The sequence below is a fragment of the Nothoprocta perdicaria genome, unplaced genomic scaffold (genome assembly GCF_003342845.1).
Source record: "Nothoprocta perdicaria isolate Ctin4 unplaced genomic scaffold, notPer1 scaffold_155, whole genome shotgun sequence".
Taxonomy (NCBI): Eukaryota; Metazoa; Chordata; class Aves; order Tinamiformes; family Tinamidae; genus Nothoprocta; species Nothoprocta perdicaria.
The window spans coordinates 1,704,278-1,720,072 of record NW_020454705.1 but is presented as its reverse complement, the minus strand read 5'-3'; the positions used below and the strand labels follow the sequence as shown (position 1 = coordinate 1,720,072).

Below are 15,795 nucleotides of genomic sequence, written 5' to 3'. Positions count from 1 at the left end.
GGCGGCGGCGGGCGCGGGCCCGGGCGGCGCCGCCATGGACGCGGCGATTTGGATCTACCAGTTCCGCCTCATCGTGCTGGGCGACTCCACGGTGGGCAAGTCCTGCCTCCTGCACCGCTTCACCGAGGGCCGCTTCCCGGGGCCGCTGCACTCCGACCCCACCGTGGGCGTGGACTTCTTCTCGCGCCTCGTCGAGATCGAGCCCGGCAAGCGCGTCAAGCTGCAGCTCTGGGACACGGCGGGCCAGGAGCGCTTCAGGTACCGGCGCCCGCGCGGCGCAGCCGGGCCAGCCGCCTCCGTGCGCGGCCTCCGCGCGGCCGCGCTTCCCCGCGCTAACAAGTGGCCCCGTCCCGCCGCTCCCGCCGCTCCCTGCCTTGCAGCGCTGCCCGCTCCATTTCCTACCGTGTCATCCCCTCCGGAGCGAGCGTCTCCCGCAGCGCTCCGCACCCCGGGCGGCCTGGGCCACCTCCCGCCGCCTCCCATCCGCTCTCCCCGCTCRTGCTCACCGGGAGCCTTGGCTGCGGCTCCCCTTTCCCCAACACCCAGCCAGGCRCCAAACCCGCTCCCTGCTCCCCTCCTCTCCTATCCGTAGGAGCTGATACTGCCAGTCAGTCGGGCAGCTCCATCCTTACAAAGTCACTCACTCTTGGGACTCCGTTTTACCGCTTGGCACCCCTGGCAATTTGTGCATGGATTTATCGTGGGCTCAGGATTCAGCAGTGCCCATAACCCAGCTGCAAACGCTGGGAGGAGGCCAACGCGTCAGGCCCGTCTATCTGTTGCGATACGTGGTACTTAAATTACAAGCTCGGTGCTTAAATTGCAAGCTTAACAACAAAACAACAACAAAAAATAACTTTCCTGGGCTTGCCTGAGTCATGAGCATATTCTATATATTTTTGCAGACAGGCCCCAGCAAGTTGAGCAAAGAAATTGAGAGTGATAACAGTCAGCACTCAGCCCTCCTCAGCCTCCCTGTGCTTCCAGCTAATGTAAAATACTCCCAAGCAAATGACAAAGTGCTTCTAATTGCTTTATTTTGGAAGTGCTGACAAAGGGCCAGGGTGGCCAATGACCCGGCCCTTGGCTGCGAGGCAGGCAGATACCTCGAGTTTTGCCTGCGTTTGAAATGAAACTGTAGCCGTGCTTTGCACTGGGGCTGCTCCGGGCACGGGCAGTGATGAGTCATGCATTCGGTTGCTTTAAAATTTACCATTAGGATACATCTGCGTTTCTTCTCATATCCCGAAGATGCAAACTGGAAGAAGTAGCTTTAAATATCTGTGTTTACTTCTCTGCTGCGAGCTTCTTGTGGACTGATGTAGCAAATATCACAACGTTCACTCGATAGTCTGTTTTACATGCAAAACAATTATATATATTAGATATATATCTAACCTTATACACTGCAGGTTAGAAACTTGCACATTCTGTTCTCTGCTAAGGAACACGMTTATAGATCACAAGCGGAGTTTTTCTTGAGGAAGAGCTAATTATTGCCAGAAGTAGCCTAATTTTCTGGTGTGCAAGCAGTTTGCAGTTTGAATTCMCAGCTCCATGTACATTGGGAGTTTGGAGGAAGGAAAACCTGGCTTAGCAGCTCCTCAGATAATTCCCTGTTTGCAAGGCAAAATACTGCACAGCAAATGCCGGGTTTTGGTCCCAGCCATTAGGGACATTCCCAGAGGAAAAGTAAAATCTGACACCCCTGTCATCAGACTCTCTTAAAAGAGAACACCCATTTTCTTGGAAAACTTGCTCAGGAAAAGTTTCGCATGTGTCTACTTTGGTGATGCTGCTGTATTTCAACATCATTCCCTGCGTGTTCTTGGAAATCATCTTTAAAACGGAACATTCTTTGCATTATTTCTCAAAGAAAGTAATTCTTACCACTCCCACAGCAAGGCTAAGCAAGCTGCAAACACAGATGCTGGATCGTTAGCTTATTTTGAGCTCAGATAGTACAATTATTATTACCTTCACTTTGATAGCGGTAAGGCATCACCAAAGTGCTTTGCCTGTCGTGCCAGCTGTACAAACAACACATAATGACCCGTGCCTGAAGCASGTGGCTAGAACAAGAACCTGCAGACTTGCTGGGCATCGACTGAGGCCCAGAATATAGACTAAGGTAGCCCAGGGTAAACCCTGTTTTTCTTTCTTACTTGACATTACTTGTCATTTAYAGCAATTTTCTTCTGTGACGGTGTGTTTTGCATTGTCTACTTCACTGTGAATTTGTTTAATTTTCCTATTTTAAAATCCAACAATATGTATTTAAAYCACAGGAACTGCAAGGCCATGAAGTGCTTACTAGTGCTGCGAGTTTATGTCAAGAATTTAGGAAAAAAATACTGTAGAGCTGCCTCAGTTATCCTAACCCACTTTTAATAAGCCATGATATTAACTAAATGCATTCTGATTCTACTACATGACAAGAATAAAACACTATCCTCCTCCTCCTCCTTTCTAGCTAAGCAATACATATTTTCAAAGCCAGTATCATTACAACGTAGCTTTTAGTCATGGTATAAAAATAAGTCTTCAAAATTAGATACAGCTTTTAGTGAAAGTTTGGTTCATCTTAGTAGCAATCAGTAAGATCATAATGAAAAAGAAACACTGTGACTGATTTAAAGTCGCCCTAAAGCCATAGTCTCATGTGATTAAAGATCTTCTAATTCATGTTCAGAAACAAGTGTTCAGTGGGCATCATCTTAGCAAAGCTTTCCTTGAGGCTATTAATTAGGGTCTTACATCTTTAACGTAATATTTAGATTAAGCTACAAAGATGACTCCTGTTCTAGACAGTATTTTTCCCTTCCATAAAGCTAGCTTAGTCAAAATGAATTAGCTGAACCAAAGTTTATTCTAAATGAAGGAGCCATAATTTCAACAGGAATTTACRATCTGTATTCTGGGAAATGGAAATTTGAGCATTCTTTATGGCCTGCATCAAACCTGACCTATCACCAGTGCTTGATGCTGACTTGGACAGCTTGTAGACTCCTGATTTGTTTGTTTGTTTTGTTTTGTTTTGTTTTGTTTTTTCCTCTCACATCCTCTAAGGATGATGTGAAAAACTTTGCTTTTTGCTGAGTCTAGTTTTGCAGCGCTTAAACTAACTGTGTATAATCATGCAATGAGTTGATACTCTTTTTTGTGAGGAGCTCAAGAAAGGCCAGCTTGGCTTGGTCTAAGGTCCACACTCACAGAACCACAGGATCACAGAATGGCTGARGTTGGAAGGGAACTCTGGAGAACATCTAGTCCAAATCYTCTGCTCAAGCAGGGTCACCTGCAGCATCTTGCTCAGGACCCTATCCAGACACCTTTGGAATATCTACATCCTACTACATGCATCCCAGGATATCGTAGGCCTTCTTTGCCGCAAGGACACATTGCTGGCTCATGGTCACCGTGTTGTCCCTCAGGACCCCCATRTTCTTCTCTGCAAAGCTGCTTTCCAGCCAGATAGCCTCCAGCTAAAATGTTAAAGGTTTTGAATCTGGCTCCTACTAGCTATGATCAGTAGCCTCTAGCTTCTGTATTTGGAGAAAAGAACAGTCAGTCTGTGCCTGCTCTCTGTGATTTTGTAGACTACCAGTTCTCCCTTCAATTAKCTCTATCTAGGCTGCAGTTTCTTAACCAACTCTGGATTGCTTTGTGGTCTTGTAATCAGTGAGATGGTTGTTATGCTGTAGAAGAACAATGTCTTGTGCTGAAATTAAGCATTTTTCTTTTCAATTCTATCAGACAGAGGAAGCTGAGAAGCATATATTTATAAAAATTCAATACTAGATATAATATCCTCGGGTGGGATCCATAACCTTACACTAGGCTGGTATCTTGTGCTGGGTCTGAAGAACTAGGTTGATAATGACCCCTCCAAGCAGGAAGGCACCTGGAGATAACCAAGAGGAAATGATGGTGTTGGAAATGGGATTGAAAAAAATTGCTGCTTTGAGAGCTTTCTGCCCACCTGGGATGTACAGGCTGGAATCACCCCCAGAGAGCAAAAATAAAAAAGGGGACAGAAAACACCCACTCTTTTTAAGGCATAACTGCCTGTATTTATAGCTTTTACCAAGCATAAGTGTCGGGGCTCTGAGTGCATCACCACGCTGTGCAAGCAGGGCTCTGGCTGCCTGTACTCAAGGCTAGCTGGTAACATGGTGCATTTGGAGCCTGGGACCGGGCTGCTGGGAAAAGAACCCTGAGAAGCTTCGCAGGGGCCTCTCACGGCGGTTCTTGCCCACAACCCAGTGTCCAGGTAGGTCTGCACCCAGCCGCGAAGCCTCGTGACCCTCTCGCACACCCTGGCTCCTCCTCGGCAGTTACTTGGCTCTCCCTGACCACGGGCCCAGTCTGCAGGCCCGTTCCCGCCGAGGGAGAGCGCCCTTGTCAGTGACAGAGCTGCTCCCGCTGGCCTGGCCCGCCCTCGCAGCAGCCTCTTCACCCGCTCGCTGGGCCCTGGCAGAGCAACAGGCGCTGCCAGAGGCAGACAACAGCCCTCAGACACYCAGACCTGCTCCCTGGCAGAGCAACAGGCGCTRCCAGAGGCAGACAACAGCCCTCAGACACCCGGCCCGCAGCGCCGTCGCTCTCCGAGCAGCGCCCAGAGCTCTCCATCCTTCCTCACCACCGTGCAACCTCATCCCCAAGCTCTTCAGCTGACACATGTGGACTACACTGACATGTAGAGTCTGTACAGCTTTGAAGCCAAATGCTTAGAGTAGCTTCTTCAACAGGGTTTAAGACATTTTATAGATATCCAAAATATTTGGCCTAAATGTGACAATCAGAGCAGAGCAGCTACCACAGCTGTGTATATGCACAACCTTTTTTTGAAACTGAGGACCTAAACTTCCAATTTCAAAAATTTGCCTTACTTCCCAGGAATACTTTCTTCTTCTTTTCTTTATTTAAGGGTAAACATTAACTCACCAGAAGAGTAAGTTTATACAACTATTTGTAGACCCTATTTCAACAAATATCATCCTTTATCTAGATGTTATTTATCTAGATGTTAGACATTAGCTTAACCAGCACGCAATGAAATTATGTTTATTTTTATACTTCTGTTTTTTCCCTCTACTTTCTCTTGTTGCCATTTAAAAGTATCTCTAGTATAGCTGCCTTCTTTTGGGGCAGTACAGCAAAACTAATGAAATGGTATATACCAAAAACATTGAAAATAAAATAAGTGGTGTCTCTCATATATTCATCTGGTAGGTGTAATGTACAGCACAAGCTACAAATGCTGTTAGCCATGTTTGTTGCAGACAATATATACGGATAATTAAATATAACTGCCAAAATGCCACTTAGGAAAACTTTGAACAGATTTTATAGTTCCCTTATATAACTCTACAGTTATTTAAGTACATGCTATAGCTACTATATAGCTACTATAGCATACTATATAGCTTTAGCCTTGTATAACTATGCACTTGACTCTCTGTAATACGACTACTGCAGCTAGTAGTCTGTTCAAACTATTCCAAAACACTATATAACATATAATTAGCTGCAAGTAATCAGGGTAAGTTATTGTTACAGAAGGGTTTGTTATTCGATACCAGTGATCCTGATCCAGAATGTTCTGAAGCTACATTTTCTTGGCTATCATGAGATAAAATAGAATTATTTGCTATATTATCATTTCCAAAAAATAAAAAATAAAAAAAGACCTTTGTTATTTCCTTTGAAATAGTTGGTCTCACCTTTGCCAACCTTCCCTATTGCCCATGATGACAATCTTTAAAAAAACTTTTCCAATTCTTTATCCTCCTCCACCTACATTCTCACAAACACTTTTTTTTCCCTAGAGGTCCCTAAAAATGTCTCCTATCAGAGAAAGGGTTTCCTCCATCCAAAATCGCTTACAGGGAATGCTCTGCAATGTTGGGGGTGGAAAAGTAAACAGTATCTGTCACCRGCACTACAAGTAGCATGCCAAAAAAAAGGGTAAATACCATATAAAGAGTTTGTGAGAGAGATGGCAGAAGTAGAAGTGTTCCTTGTCAATGCTCTAGCAAGTGTGTTTTTGCCCAGCTTAATTTACCTTTGGGCAGTTGTTTTGAGAGTTTCCTTTCATACTCACCTGCCCACCTAGAAGAACAAGCACTGTKATTATTTATCAAACTTTACTACTGGCAAATTTGTCTGACAGGAATACAAAAGGAGATGTTTCTACATTGACAATTGTTTCATCAATCATTTGCTTATATATTTCATTTTCAAATAGCTGCTTAGAATGAAGTGCATGCGYGCATAAAACTGAAGGACTGGGACATTAACACTAATATATTAGCTAAATATTTGCTGTTTTTTTCTTCTGTGGATGTGTGCAACAGTTTACTAATAACTGTACTGTGCAGAATAATTCAGCGTTCAAACTAGTGCCAGAGATGYTGATTTTAAGAATGCTTAGAAAATGACTTTTGAATGTGAGGAGATATGAAAAGGGAATATMTTTGTGCAGAGAAGGCAAATTGATAAATTCTGATTAAGGAAAAGCACAGACGTATTTCATAAGAAGTAAAGTAGAAATAAAAAGATTGCCAAGTGGAAGAGTATTTGTTATAAATAAAGCATAAATGTAGTTTAATTTTCTTTTCTCTTCTTTATTTTTCTTCACAGATCAATAACACGATCTTACTATCGCAATTCTGTGGGCGGCTTGCTGGTGTTTGACATCACGAATCGGAGATCTTTTGAGCATGTGAAAGACTGGCTGGAAGAGGCAAAAATGTATGTGCAGCCCTTTCAGATCGTGTTTCTGTTAGTAGGACATAAATGCGACTTAGTATCACAGCGGGAGGTTACCAGAGAGGAGGCTGAAAAACTGTCATCTGACTGTGGTATGAAATACATTGAAACTTCAGCAAAAGATGCCACAAACGTGGAAGAGTCCTTTACAATCCTTACCCGAGACATCTATGAACTTGTGAAAAAAGGAGAAATCACAATCCAGGATGGATGGGAAGGTGTTAAGAGCGGCTTCGTTCCAAACGTGGTGCATTCATCAGAGGAAGCTGTAAAGCCCAGAAGACAGTGCACCTGTTAAACTTGCGGCACGCCAAAGAGCACGTCAGGTGTTCCAGAAATCATGCCAATCTAATTAACATAAAAATAATTCTGAAACAATATCAGATTGTGACCTAGGGGAAGCAGAATGGCAATTTTTTTTTATCCTTCCGTCTAATTCACAACTTCATCAAAATCTAAGCTTTTTTTTTTTTTTTTTTTTTTTTTTAGAGAATACAAGAACTTTGTGTGGTCTTCAGGAAAGTAATTATATATTGCTGAAGAAAATAATCCTATAGCAAGATACTGAGAAAGCGCAATAATTATCATGACAACATCCTCCACTGGGCTTTGTATTTGAGTACAGTTTAAGTATTTGAGTACAGTTAGGTGAGGATCAGATGAGCTCATTACTTTYGTTCATCCTGCCTTAGTTTTGGACAAGAAAATACTTCACCTTCTAGTTTTTTAATGTGATTCTTTACTCAAGTGCAGTTTTGCTACTGACCACTAAGGCTTATAATGCTTTAGAATTTCATAATACAGATAACTGAAGAAAGCAAGCAGAAAGGTTGCTCCAAAACACTTTTGATATGACTATGAGTACAAGCCTTACTAAGAAAAAGAATGTTTTAGAAAAGACGATTTATTTGTATATGAAAATGTGGAATAGAAGCAATGAAATTTATTACTGAATATTTTCTGAATTGCCAATGAAACTAAGTGTAACATCACATATGGCCCAGCTGTTATTTGACTGGTATTCTAAACAGATTTCCTAAACACTAGAGATACATCCTGGAGGCCATATCCTCAGCTGGGTAACTGTCATAGCCACACTGATGCCTGAGGAATTATGTTAACTCACACAAACCAATTTCATATTAGCTTTAAAAAATAAACCTACTTCTAATTAGAAGTTAGAAAAAAAAAAGTGCTGCAATCCGTGGGGTTGAATTTAAAGAGAATAAAGATTGGTTTATTCTAAGCCAACAAATGTTAAAGCGTTTTCTAAAAATGAAGGTTTTAAGCCAAAACTGTTATGAACAGAGTGTTAGGGAAGGAGAGAATTTCTAAAATAATATTGGGCTACAGCAAAGCCAAGTTGGATAACTCCTATTCTAAGAAAGCAACATATAGTGGCTTTTAATGACAACAATAACAGGAGAAATCTGTGATCATGTAGCATTTTACTGAGCTTGAAGTCATCCTCCTACACCTCTGACTATAACACACTAGCTTTATGCAAAATATGCCCTATATGTCTAGCACTTAAATGCCAAATAACTATTTCTATTTTATCTCAGTAGTATAACAAGATGACTTGATCTCCAGAGTTGAGAAGCATCTACTATTTATCTGGACATACTCATAACCTCCAGACATCAAGCCAGTTTTCCTCATGTAAAGATATAAGGTGATGCTACAGTTCTCCATGTTCAATACCAGGCAAACAGGTCTGGCTCATCAAACTTATTTTCCTCCACAAACATGACTGGTTTTCCTTCAGATTGCTTTCAGGTCCTTTTGCCATCCCTCTGTATATAGCCCRTGCTCTAAAGACTAATTGTTTGGTTCCAGTTATTTCATTGCTTTAGGGACACTGAAATTATTGACTTCAAAGGGAACTGAAAGGTGAGGGCTTCAATGGGCACGTTTGCACTAAGGCATCGTTACACTGTCATAGGAGAGAGGCCTTAATATAAACAGGAATCCAGCCTTAATATATTACAAGTTAAAAGTCAGTTAATTCTTAATATATTACAAGTTAAAAGTCAATTAATTCTATAATTAGTTATAGCTTAATGCATCTATATTCTTTCTTTTTTTTTTCCTCCGAGGAAGGGCAAAACTTGTCACTATTGATACCAGAAAAAAAAGTAAGTCTCAGCATGCCACAAACTAATTGCTCTGAGCCTGATTCTCTACTGAACTGCACATTTTAGTCATTTACACCAATGCCATTTTGATTTGAGGGTGATTTAGGCCCTCCTGATGTAAATTACTGCAGGCACCAAAAGGTTCGGAATCAGCTTGTATGCGTTTGACACGGTGCCCTGGGCCCCAGGCCCACATTGTGTATCTCAAAAGCTTTTCTCTTAGTTGTTTAAGAGGACAGAATGGACCAATGAATAAATCAGCAGCTGGGGAGTCAACAGACCCAAAGTCTACCACTGGTTCACTGGGTGTTCCTGCAAAYGGCACTTAAGTTTTCTGTGCCTCTCTTCTGTTCTGCATCTCCAAAAGAGAGATTTTTCCTCAAATTCCCGATGACCTTTATGACTCAGTTTGATTGTATGACCTTTGGTTTGGACTCTTCTCTGTGTGTGCTGTCTGCTGTAGAGCATTTGGCACAACGGGCTGTGGGTACCGGTTTCTTCCACTGTGCAAAAAATAATTACAAAGATGGAAAGAGCTTTATAAGTACCAGGTATTGCTATTATTCTAAGTCTGCATTTCATTACACATCTTGTTATCTTCAGGTTGCAATTTTTTTAAAACTTTTATTCCTGAATACTCTGGAGCCAATAAGCTTTTCACTCTATAAGAAAAACCTGGGGGGGAGATGGGAGGGAAGGGAGTGGGAGAAGAGGGAGGGGAAGTTTGCACAGAAAAATAAACAATCATCAGAACAGAGCCTTAATGATCTCTGCTGTGAATGCTGTATTTGTAGTCTCACATTTATTACGATGGGAGTAGTGCTTTTAGCCAGATTCAGCTGTGTAAGGATCTGGTTTTGTCAATGCAAGTGGTAAAGAAATTCACTGCTTTTTTAAGTACTGTGCACATAAGATGTCTTATTTGTAATTCCTAAAGATGTAGATTACCATGTGCATTCGAACATTGTCTATCTTGATGATCTATTAAAACTATACCAAACCTTCTCACTACACACTTGCAGTTAATATAAATGTCTGATGAATAGATGGTTTGCTGAAATGTAGTGTTTTGCTTCCAGTTGTTTTGCAGTTGCATACATAAGTAATAGCTTGAGTAGGCTTTAGATTTTATAGCTTAAAGCATCTATATTCTTTTTTTTTTTCTTTCAAGGAAGGGCAAAACTTGTCACTATTGATACCAGAATACAATCTCCAGATAGAGATAGTAATCTCATTGGGAAACCAAATTAAGAAGTAGAAATATATATATATGTGTGTGTGTGTGTGTGTGTGTGTGTGTGTGTGTGTATATATATATATATATATATAACTTGCAAATTAATGATGGGTAAATCCTTGTTAGGAAAAGGCAAAACTTGTTAAAACTAGTTAAACTGTCTGCATTTGCATTCATGAACAAAGGGATATATTGTTTAGGGCTCTTAAAATGTTCCAACTGTCCTTGCATTCTTTTATGTTTGACAAAGAGGAAAACTATCTTGCTCTGCTCATTTAAATATTTTACACATTAATTCATGAGACATTTTGGCTCACATACAGTTGTGCGTGTCCTCTGCAAGGGGCTGCACGTAACTGCACACACGAGGAGCCAAGCAGAGAAGAAATCCTGCAGGAGGAGACACTCGCTCTAGTCACCTATGTTTTCWGTACAGACTTACCAGCCTAAGGGCAAGCTCTGTGAGTGGCCTGGTGGTATCTKTCCCAAGCTGGCAGGGGGCTGACGGAGCACCCAGACTCACTGCAACTGCTCTGAGCTGAGGTGGCTTCTGGCACCACTGAGTTATTACTGATCCCCAAGTCACCCAACTTGCTGAAGGTGGCTGGATCAGTAATACAGGTATTTCARTCACAGCAGTTCAGGTTCTCCATAGAGCACATCCTTCACAGATCCCTTGTTACATAATCAACATCATTTAGGAGAGTAATTTTTGCCTAGACCCGACCACAAGAGGCGTCAGATGCTCCCAAGTCTCCAGTCTTGCCCTTCGCCCGGAATGCAGCAGCTTCCTCCAGCCTGGCAGACAAGGAAGGGGCTCTGGGCATCTATCAGCACTTCCACTCATGGGCATGTGAGAGCGTGACCACCTGCCACCAACACCACGAGCTGTTTAAAAAAGTCATTAAAATACCAGGCACAATTGTCAACAGTTAGGATTTGCATTGCTTGTTTCCCAGAGTCCAAAGACAATCCTTTAAGTAAATCAATAGAATTATAGCTCTAAAGAAGACATCTGTTAAATATAATTTTCTCTTAAAAGCCTAACAGATATGACAAGACAAGCCTAACAGATAAGCATGGCAAACTAAAAGGTTATAAACATTCTAGAAAAAGAAGTTCAATCCTTTATCTAATGGTCCTTTGATACTTTGATACTTAGCCCTATGCAATAGCACTTAAGATACCTTGATGTCTTAATAAAAATAACAGTAACATTGAAGATATTAAAAACAGAAGAATTCAGCTGAACAAATCATCTGCATGATCCTTAAAGACAAAAAAAATCAAAACCACATCTCATAATTTATTTCCCAGTCTATTTCTAGTAAAAACTCAAGGCCTAGTTTTAGCTTTGTGTGAGACTTTCTCTGAATCTTGACTTGATGCATATGGTGTCTTTTTGCTCAGCAATTCTTCCTCCGCTGCGAAGCAAACCCAGCTATGGAAAAATCCAAATTTCACTTCTGAGCAAGGCAAATGTGTTTATCACGTTCCAGAGAACGTGCAAATCTGCTGAAGGCGACGTGATTGAAGAAGTGCCAAGAGAGCAGAGTATAAAGACTATGAAGTTGTACAAGTTCCTGGAGACGATTTGACTTGCATAAGACTTAATTAGTGGGAGTGCGGTGTATGCATGAAGAAAACTAGGTTGGTGCTGAAAACCCCCAAATATTTCAGTAAGCAGCATTTTGATAGGGAGCAGGMGGCTCTGTGAACACAACGAGCAGTTGTTTCCTCTTGTGTATTTTGTATTTCTCACAAGCAGCTGCTGAAATACTGCTACGAGGCAGCAAAATGAGGCTAAAATGTGTCCTGGCAAAGAAGTCGTGAGCCCAAATCCCACCCTGATAATGCACCAAAAAAGTGGATGACACCCATGGCAGGTTTTCACCCCGAGGGCAAGCAAACAGCATGGAGCAGCTGAAGGGCCTCTCCTCCCCACAGCAGCCTGAAAAAGGCAGTTTCAAATAGTGGTGGTTGTTGTTAAGCATTAGGACACTAAGAGTGAGGAGAGGAATTGTGGAAAATATTTTAGTCATAATTTTAGTTTAAAAAAAAAAAACCCGCAGGGCTGGCACTGCTCTGCTGTACTTGAGAACTGTGGGTTTTGCTTACAGTTTTCAATGTCAAGCAAAGAGTTTTAAATATTTAGTCATATTTTATATTAATTTGCTATKTTAAAATAATTAGTGCTTATTATGAAGGGGAAGAAGACATCCTCCGTGCAGAGCACTTTACTCATTTCCCTGGTGCCCAGCCAAGGCTCCATACAATAAAGCCAGGGCATGGCTTGCTGCTAAATTTGAGAGAGGCGAGCTCCAATTCCAGCCAGTCAAACCACTGAAATTCACGCTAACATAGTTCGTTTTATTGAGATTTTTTTCTCAGTCAAGCACTCTGTGGCAAAAGGGAGTCTGCTTCTCCATGAACTTTTAAAATAAGTACCATACAAGGCTGCCTGAGCCTGAAAAAGAGTTGTGAACGTGTCAGAAAACAGCATATGAAATTWTAATTTTTAATGTTATATCCTCTTTCACCCACCATGTTGCACAGACACATGATGATATAATCCCCTGAGTACACAGAACGAATGGAATAGTGTGTTTTCAGCCATCCAAAACAGTCTAGGAGAGGGAAAATTAGCTGAGATTTAACTCCCTGCCACAGTTCTCTGCAGCCCCGTGGCTGGGCACCAAACAAGAGCCACATTTCGTCCCACAAACACATGCTCCTGAGCATCCTGGCACGCTGAAAACCTTCTTGTTATCTCCACCAAATCGTTCTACCTGATTGGAGAGGGGTCTGACTGCCTAAACATCCACCAAATGTACTTTTCCATCATGCATTAAGTAAAAACAAGAAGGAACTATGGACATCTTGTTGCCTTTGGGTGTCAGATGAGAATTATATCTGATGCAACTCTTTCAAAATCAAGAGATTTGCCTCTGGAATCAGCTCATTCCAAGACAACTGATTTTAATGTTGAGCCCAGGCCCAGGCTGCATCACTGAGCTCCCGTGCTGCAGGAGCAGCTTTCATGAAGGAAGGTAATCCAGCCTATCTAGGCTGATGTCTAGGTAAATGATTTTCTACATAAAATATGTCTAGAATCTCTCCTTAAAGCTATCTAAAAACACCATTAAACTGTGGCATTAACAGCAAGCACACATTAAAAAAATAATAATTGATGCAACTCACCGGGTCAAAACCCATTCATACAACAGGTAACAAAACTGTATTCTTCCACAAGGAATTTCTGAGCCAAAGAATTAACCAGATTGAAAAGAAATTGGACAGTGAAAAGAATAACTAGGGTTCTTAGCAAATGTATTGATATTTAATTTGGCAAAGAATAGCGGATCTTGTGTCCAGGGCTTAAGCAGTTACTGGTAGGGGCCAATGAAAGACCTAAGTAGGCCCCAAATCTCTGAATTATAAGGTAGAAGCTCTGAATTACAAGGTAGGGCCTTTTCCTGCAACCATCTGACACAGGTGTCCATGATAGCGAGTTCCAGACAACGCTGCCTTTAGTTTGGGTTTCAACCAGCATGATGCCCTTAGGCAGTCATGACCCAAGAGCAGAGCCCGCCAGGAAAATGAGGGAAGAGGGGGCTGATTTGTTAATGCTGGGGTGAGATTTGTTCATTGTGAACCTGGTCTCAAGCCATTTGGTTAGAGTGGATTGTACAGTGGYATCAGCTTTGTCCTTTCTTAGGAAGATGTTCAGGCCAAATTTTGGGGAGGAGTATTCGTCACCTGTAGAGGATGCGTGCTCAGTGGCACCTCTGCATAGTTCTCAGACATGGTCCTCACCTAGGTTTCCTCACTTGTCAAAAAGAGACCATTTTCATATGTGGAAGGTTCTTTTTTTATCTGATTTCAGCTGAATTTTTATAGAAAATATACTTTTTGTAGAGTGGGAGTATTAAATAGAATTGAATGGGAACTCCTGYTTGTTGATCCTAATGCCTCTTCTTCTGTGGATGCTGGCTACAGATTTCTGTTTTCATGAGCAACCAAAACCAGCCAGTTCTTCAATAAAAGCTCAAAAAGAGCTAGCCATGCAGATCCACGCTTGTTTGCTGAGTAATTGTGAGTGTTTGGGAAGGATGAAGCAATGGTCATTGTCTTCCAGCATCATGTCAGAGCTGAGACACTCATGAGCCATAATCTAAAAATATTATGGTGATGGAATAGAATTTTTTCTCTCACCTCCCTATACAAGCAACAATGTGGGAGAAATAATGTTTTTTAGATGTATCTGTATGTGTTTCACTGTATGAGTACTGAATTATAAAAGCTATGTTGGAAATGGAAATGTAAAATCCTATTGTTTCCTATTTTTTAAATAGAGAGTTYAATAATTAGAGAGTAAACAGGCAAACTGGACACAAGCAGAGTGGTTTTAAAAAATATCTTCACATACCTATTTTGCAGTGCATTTAAAMATTAAATCGTCACACCTACAACCTGAGGACATTCCATAAATCATCATTCCCCAATTGTCAAGAAAAAAGACTTGAAAATTGCTTTCTATTTACTCTATTTTGATCTATAATGACTTCAATTCTCTAYAGTACAAAATATAAACACAAAATAYGGTATATAATACAATGCAAGCTACACTGTATAGTTATATGCCACATATACAACTGTGCAATTGCATGTATTATATATGAATATTGTATTGTATTGTACAATTGTGTTAGTGCTATAAAGTTATCCACAGAGTGCAGACTTTTGTAATATTTTCTTAGTGCTTATCTACTGAGCTAGCACTTCAGGTGCTCTGTTTTATAACAGGAATTTCTCTTCAAACCAAGGCCTTCCTGGGATGCCCAGGACGGGATGGGGGCGGCGCTGCCGTCACCGCTTCCCAAGGCAGGGGTGACTCGTTGGGAGATGGGGGCTCTATCGTTTGGAGCTGTGAGGGGACCGAGGGCTCGGCCTCCGCGGCCGTATCTCAAACACCTCCTGTTCAACATATACTTCCCATAAACTTGCTGTTGCGAGTGCTTCGCGTTTGGCAGAAATAGCACCRGTCTCCACCATGGACAACCAAGATGGGAGGTTTTCCTGCTGGCTGAGGAAAAAAAGGTTTAAATGATTTGCTGAGACAGAGCCCCAGCCAGAACTAGGCGTTTAAGCCTAGTTTAAGCTCTCTTTCCGGAGCGCTCCCTTATTCCAGCGTCCCTCCCAGCTTCTTTAACAAACCGGGTAGGGCAGAGCGGGAACCTCGCTCGGGTGCGGAGCTGAGCACAGCTCCTCGCGGGCCGCAGAGCCGAGCACGGCTCCTCGCGGGCCGCAGAGCYGAGCAGGAGCGGGGGGCAAGGGCTGCGCGGACAGCGCGGGCAGCGCAGGTGACCGCGCACCGCGCTGAAGAGGGGGCCAAGCTGCCAACGTGAGCCTGGGCTCTCCTCGCCTCTAGGAAAAGCTAGTTGCCKTGTTTCCTTTGAGACACATTTTAGCTATACGTTATAGTAATAATAAAGTCAACTTTATTTTTCTCTATAACTAAAACCTGAAAGGGTGTCCCGCTCTCGCTCCCCAACCCCCCGAGCAGGGGTATTTCTGAGGGAGCCGAGCCCCGCGCTCCCCTCCCCGGGCCGGGGAAGCTCCGGCGCTCCGCTCCCCGGCGGCGGC

General features: G+C 42.3%; 1 protein-coding gene across 2 annotated transcripts; it reads left to right on the top strand.

The window, feature by feature from the left end:
• The first annotated feature begins 26 nt into the window (after positions 1 to 26).
• Positions 27 to 7,901, top strand: RAB39A (RAB39A, member RAS oncogene family). 2 transcript variants are annotated; one of them, XM_026035041.1, is made up of 3 exons: positions 27 to 258; positions 6,646 to 7,100; positions 7,266 to 7,901. In XM_026035041.1, the coding sequence occupies exons 1-2, from the start codon at positions 35 to 37 to the stop codon at positions 7,070 to 7,072; spliced, it is 651 nt and encodes a 216-aa protein (XP_025890826.1). In that variant the 5' UTR covers positions 27 to 34; the 3' UTR covers positions 7,073 to 7,100; positions 7,266 to 7,901. The 2 variants fall into 2 exon arrangements, with proteins under 2 accessions (XP_025890826.1, XP_025890825.1); XM_026035040.1 differs by having other exon boundaries at positions 6,646 to 7,890.
• Positions 7,902 to 15,795: the final 7,894 nt, after the last annotated feature.